Here is a 5,564-nt window from a genome sequence, read left to right on the forward strand (position 1 = left end):
ATCCTACGCCCTGCCCCAGCTGTGTTCTCTCTTGGTGGGTGAGGAAAGCAATGGGGGTACAGTGGCACTGCCAACCTCCCAGTGTCCAGGTCATCGGGGCTTCTCTTGTTCAAGCGTGCCTCAGAACAGGGGCTGAAATGACACTCACCTTTAGAAACAATAGACTTTCCCACTAAAGCACAGGAGTAGATACTGATTTGTAAAGAGCATTTACTATAGATTTCATTGGAGGCACTAGCGTGATTGATTGCTATTGCCAACTGCTGATAACAGAGACTGCAGCTGCTTAACCTTGAATACAGAGTTCATCTTCAGCTGTACTCCTAGAGAAGAAAGAAAATCAATTAAACAGCATTAACTTAGCTTGCTAGTTGACAAAACTATGCATGTTTTACTGCTATAGAATAATAAGAACATATAAACAGCCATGGTGGATCAGACCAATGGTCCATCTAGCCCACTATCCTGTCTTCCAACAGTGGCTGGTGCCAGATGCTTCAGAGAAAATGAACAGACCAGGGCAAGTTCGAGTGATCCACCCTTGTCGTTGGGTGCCGGCTTCTGGCAGTTGGAGATTTAGGGACACCTGGAGCATGGGGTTGCATCCCCCTGACCATCTTGACTAATAGCTAAGTTTATGGAGGAGAGGTTCATCAATGGCCAATTCTTTTTTGAACCCAGTTGTAATTTTGGCCTTCACAACATTGCTTGGCACCAATATTTAATTCACATATAAATATCATCTCTGCCCATCACAGATGCATGTTCATATAAAAAATTCAGAACGGCTTGAGTCTCATTTGACTAAGGTCCATTTGTATCCCTCTAGCAGTGCAAATGGGCTTTAAAGGGGTTGTAAATGCCAAGGCTGCAGCGTAAATGTAAATCAAACCCTGTCTGTTCATATCCACACCATTTGGTGCCTCTTTCACTTTACACAATAACAATATTAGATTATAAACTCCTTAAACAGCTTAAAGTTTGCATGCCTACAACAGTCTAGGACATGGAACGCAGAAATACATGATCACTAGGGTCAGCAAATGTTGGTGAGTTTTAATAAAAAAAGACATTGGCCAGAGATTATGTATTGGCCATGTTTGGAAATTTAAAAATAAACAGGCTCTGATCCTGCAAACATTCACGCTGGTTGTCCCAGTACACAAATGCAGAGTGTTTCTAGGGTGAGGCCTGCAGCATCTCACAAATGCATCGTGCAGAAACTTATGCTCATTATAAGTAGCTTCAACAACTGGAATGAATTAGGAGTAATAAGGCTTCATTACGTTTACTCTGCAGACACCCACCAAAGTGAAAACTGATTAACCGCCTACATTCAGGCCCATTACTATTAACAATTCAAAGAATATTGATTCCACCAGTTGCCTGTCCTGTACAGAATATACTGACAGTCATTATAGCAAAGCAGGCTAACGCCTGGTGATCTCGCTGGTTAATCGTTAAAGTGGTTGAATCCACCCTGGGACCTGGTAGAAATTCTTGTTTCAAACTTTTTCCCTCTATTTTAAATGCGTCACTGTAATTATGTGTACATATTGCTGCACAGTACACAGGCACCCCTTACCTCGAAGCACTTACATAACACACTGGCACGAGTAGCGTGTCATACCTCCCTCTAGTGGACGATCCCCTAGAGCATAGCTGCCTACTACTGCTACTAGCTAATGGGTTAGCTCAGAGAGAGAGATGCTGAGGTGCTGACCCCTGCTAATGACCCATGGGTGGAGGTAGGGTCATTTATACTTAGAATCTGAAAGATTCAGAGATCACAGGATGCACTGGGAAACCCAGAGGGGGAAATATTTTAGTAGGTTGATTAAAAGGTGCTTCCTTTAGTGCTCATAAAATGCCTTGTAAGATGTGCAGCCTGATACCCAGAATCCCAACCCGTGCATCCCTGGACTCCATGGTTGTGTGCTCCCAAGCTCCCAGCACATGCCTCCTGGATATCCTGCCTGTGCTTCCCTGCACTCCCAGACCATGCAGCCTGTATACCTTGTCCATGACCCTCCATTTCACACCTGTCCTAAGGGCATGTGGCAGCGCCAGCTTATCCTCACCTCGAGCTGGGAGAAGGCCTTTCGGATGCTCTTCCACAGCCCCTTGAGCTCCGTGCGGACTCGTATCCAGAAGTGCCGAGCCTGGCGGTACCGGGCCTGCCGGACGTCCCTGACAGCGCACAGGTAGGGGTTGGGAGCATTGCAGGTCACCTTGGCATGGTCGCACTCACGGTGCTTGTGGCTGCACTTGCAGTGGCCATAGCTGCAAGCCACGCGCTGGAAGCGCAGGGCGTTGTAGTCGTCCAGATCTAGCTGCAGGCCGGGCCTCGTGTAGGCAATGTCCCGCACCCGGGACATGCTACCCATCTCACAGTTGCAATACCACTTGCTCCACGCCAGCCACTTGTAGCGGGTGTCTCCCACGCCGATTACTCCTCCAGAGCCCATGGTGTTGCTCAGGACATCGTTGCCCGTGGTGACCTCATACCCTCCGTTGCTGCCGGTGATGACCTCATACTCTACACCGTTGGCTGTGGTGAACTCATAGCCTACACCGTTGCCCGGGGTGACCACTTCCTTGCTTGAGACCTCCAGGGTGTGCCCACCAACCTCGGGTGTGGTGGCGCTAGCCAAGGCGGCAGAGAGTGTCTCCATGGCGGTCGGGGCTGTCATGCCATTGATCATGGTGGAGGAGGAGTGGGCGGTGGCTTCTTGGGGCTGGTCGCGCCCCCCTGGGCCTACAATCAGGGCCAAGGCCACCTGCAGGGCCAGGAGCAGGGCCAGGGCACGAGGGAGTGGCCCCATTGTCATGCGGGGGGGCGAACCCCCCCCCTTTCCACAGGCTCCTCTGGGAGGGGACTGGAGTATCTCACAGGGGATGGGGAGACCCCAGGCTCCTAGGAGGGTTATGGGCGGGGGGGGCAGAGCCTCTCTCAAAGGCTCAGGCAGTTGGGAAGGCTTGGGGCTCCCCAAGCCTCTGGGAGGGGTTATGGGGGACGGATCAGGACAGACTATCGCTCAGGCAGGTGGGGGGGTGCAAGGGATCCCCCAGATCCCTGTTGGGGTTGGGCTCTCAGGGGGGCTCAGGTTGCTGGGGGGCACAGGTTGCTGGGGGGCACAGGTGAGACCCCAGGGGGCAGAGTGACTCTCTCGGGGGGGGGGGGCTCACGTAGCTGGGGGGACGGAGGGGAGACCCCAGGCCCCTGTGGGGGGGAGTCGCTCTCAGGGGGGGGCACAGGTGAGACCCCAGGGGGCAGAGTGACTCTCTCGGGGGGAGGGCTCACGTAGCTGGGGGGATGGAGGGGAGACCCCAGGCCCCTGTGGGGGGCAGTTGCTCTCGGGGGGGCTCAGATTACTGGGGGGGCACAGAGACTCTCGGGGGAGGTTTCAGGGGAGACCCCAGGCCCCTGTGGGGGGCAGTCGCTCTCTCGGGGGGGGCTCAGATTACTGGGGGGCGCAGGGGAGACCCCAGGCCCCTCTGGGGGGGCAGTCGCTCTCGGGGGGGGGTCAGATTACTGGGGGGATGGAGGGGAGACCCCAGGCCCCTGTGGGGGGCAGTCGCTCTCGGGGGGGAGGGGGCTCAGATTACTGGGGGGGCACAGAGACTCTCGGGGGGGGGGTTTCAGGGGAGACCCCAGGCCCCTGTGGGGGGCAGTCGCTCTCTCGGGGGGGCTCAGATTACTGGGGGGCGCAGGGGAGACCCCAGGCCCCTGTGGGGGAACAGAGACTCTCGGGGGGGGGGTCAGGGGAGACCCCAGGCCCCTGTGGGGGAACAGAGACTCTCGGGGGGGGGTCAGGGGAGACCCCAGGCCCCTGGGGGGGGCAGTCGCTCTCGGGGGGGGGGCGGATTCCCACAAGCTGTTGCTGGGGGGTGGGGCGCTGCCTTCCCCAGGCTCCCGAGCGTCGTTCGAACGGGGGGGGGGGGGCGCTGGGCGGGTCGTTGGCTGGGCGGGGCGCGAGCCTGCCCCAGGGCGGGGGGAGTCACGCGCCTGCTTTGCACCGACATTGCAAACCCTGGTGCAGCGGCCGGACTCTCCTCCCGCGCCGCGCGCCGGGCAGGAGGAGGCGGGTGCACGTGTTTTGTACGGGGGCGGGTTGCGTGGTGCCGGCGCAGGAGGCATTTGCTGCTTTGCACGGCACGCGGTTTTGGGGGAGGAAGGGGGGGGTTGCTTTTTGCAGGGCAGCACCCAGATGGCGGCAGGGCGGGGGTGACACACCCTTAACCTGCTGCACCGGGAGCGTGCATGCATAATGCATTTCCCGAGATGCAGGGTTAGCTTGGTGCCGGGATAAGAACTGGTGGGAGGATGGCATCTGGTCTGGAGGCGGGGCGGGGCGGCTGGGAATTTGTGGCTTTTTAGGCGGGTCTGGGAGGGGCCTGGTGGATTTTTTTTCAGGGGGCCCCGGCGGGGGTGGGGTGGTGCAGTTTTTCAAGGTGTCCTGGGGGGAGCGCGGCAATGTAGCGGGGGGTGGGGGGTGGCAGAGACTCTCTCAAAGGCTCAGGCAGTTGGGAAGGCTTGGGGCTCCCCAAGCCTCTGGGAGGGGTTAGGGGGCCCTGGGGGAGAAGGGGATGCTGGCTTTGTTCCCTTTGCTCTAACGTGGCCCTGTCTAACCAAACAGCACACAAGGCATCTGTGCCCTTTGCAGGTTCGCAGGGTGATAGAGGCCGAGCTCAGCTCCTGCAAAGGCCACATAGCTGCAGCGTTTGCCCATTGCCCAGCCCTCAGGAACTAGCCCCCCGAGGGTCCCAGTTTCAGTGGTCCTGGAGGGAGCCCCTCCCTTTACAACTCCATGCTCAGTGCTTTACTCTGCCGCCCCCTCCTTTTCTAACCCAAATTAAGCTATTTTAAGAACGTAGGAAGGGCCATTCTGGGTCAGACCAAAGGTCCATCAAGCCAAGTATCTTGTCCTCTGACAGTGGCCAATGGCAGGTGCCCCAAAGAGAATGAACGGACAGGTTATCATTAAATGATCCATGCCCTGTCACCCAATCCTAGCTTCTGGCAAACAGAGGCTAGGGACACCCTTCCTGCCCATCCTGGCTAATAGATTCATGGAGGATAGGTCCATCAATGGCTATCTAGGCTCCCTTTTGAACCCCATTATAGTACTGGCCTTCTCAACACCCTCTGGCAAGGAGTTCCAGAGGTTGACATTGCGTTGCATGAAAAAAATACTTTCTTGTGTTTGTTTTAAACCTGCTACCTATTAGTTTCATTTGGTGGCCCCTTGTTCTTGTATTATGAGAAGGAGTAAATAACACTTCCTTATTTACTTTCCCTATACCACTCATGATTTTATAGATCTCTATCATATCCCCCCTTAGTCGCTTCTTTGCCAAGCTGCATGAGAAACCCAGAGTTCAGAAAAGGTATGACGCCTGGCCACTGTCTACAATACGTTCCACTTTTGCTGCCTTCTTCCCAGTCACTGACCCCAGGGAGTTGGGATGCACGTGTTGATCATTTCTGCCCGTGGCCCAGAGCTTTGAAAATGCCACTTGGCCACCGGTTTTGACGGAGAAACTGGGCTGAGGAGCCAGAC

General features: G+C 55.8%; 1 protein-coding gene across 1 annotated transcript; it reads right to left on the minus strand.

Moving 5' to 3' along the window:
- Positions 1–4: 4 nt before the first annotated feature.
- Positions 5–3,183, minus strand: C20H1orf56 (chromosome 20 C1orf56 homolog). The gene is made up of 2 exons (XM_024106976.3): positions 2,082–3,183; positions 5–323 (listed from the first exon to the last, which is right to left on the minus strand). Exons 1-2 carry the CDS (start codon positions 2,829–2,831, stop codon positions 312–314), a joined length of 762 nt encoding a protein of 253 aa, XP_023962744.1. The 5' UTR covers positions 2,832–3,183; the 3' UTR covers positions 5–311.
- Between the last annotated feature and the right edge of the window lie 2,381 nt (positions 3,184–5,564).

This window comes from Chrysemys picta, chromosome 20 (genome assembly GCF_011386835.1).
Source record: "Chrysemys picta bellii isolate R12L10 chromosome 20, ASM1138683v2, whole genome shotgun sequence".
In the NCBI taxonomy this organism is placed as follows: Eukaryota; Metazoa; Chordata; order Testudines; family Emydidae; genus Chrysemys; species Chrysemys picta.

Coding starts and splice junctions, on each gene's coding strand:
- C20H1orf56 (XM_024106976.3), bottom strand. CDS start 2,831: ATGACAATGGGGCCACTCCCTCGTGCCCTGGCCCTGCTCCTGGCCCTG.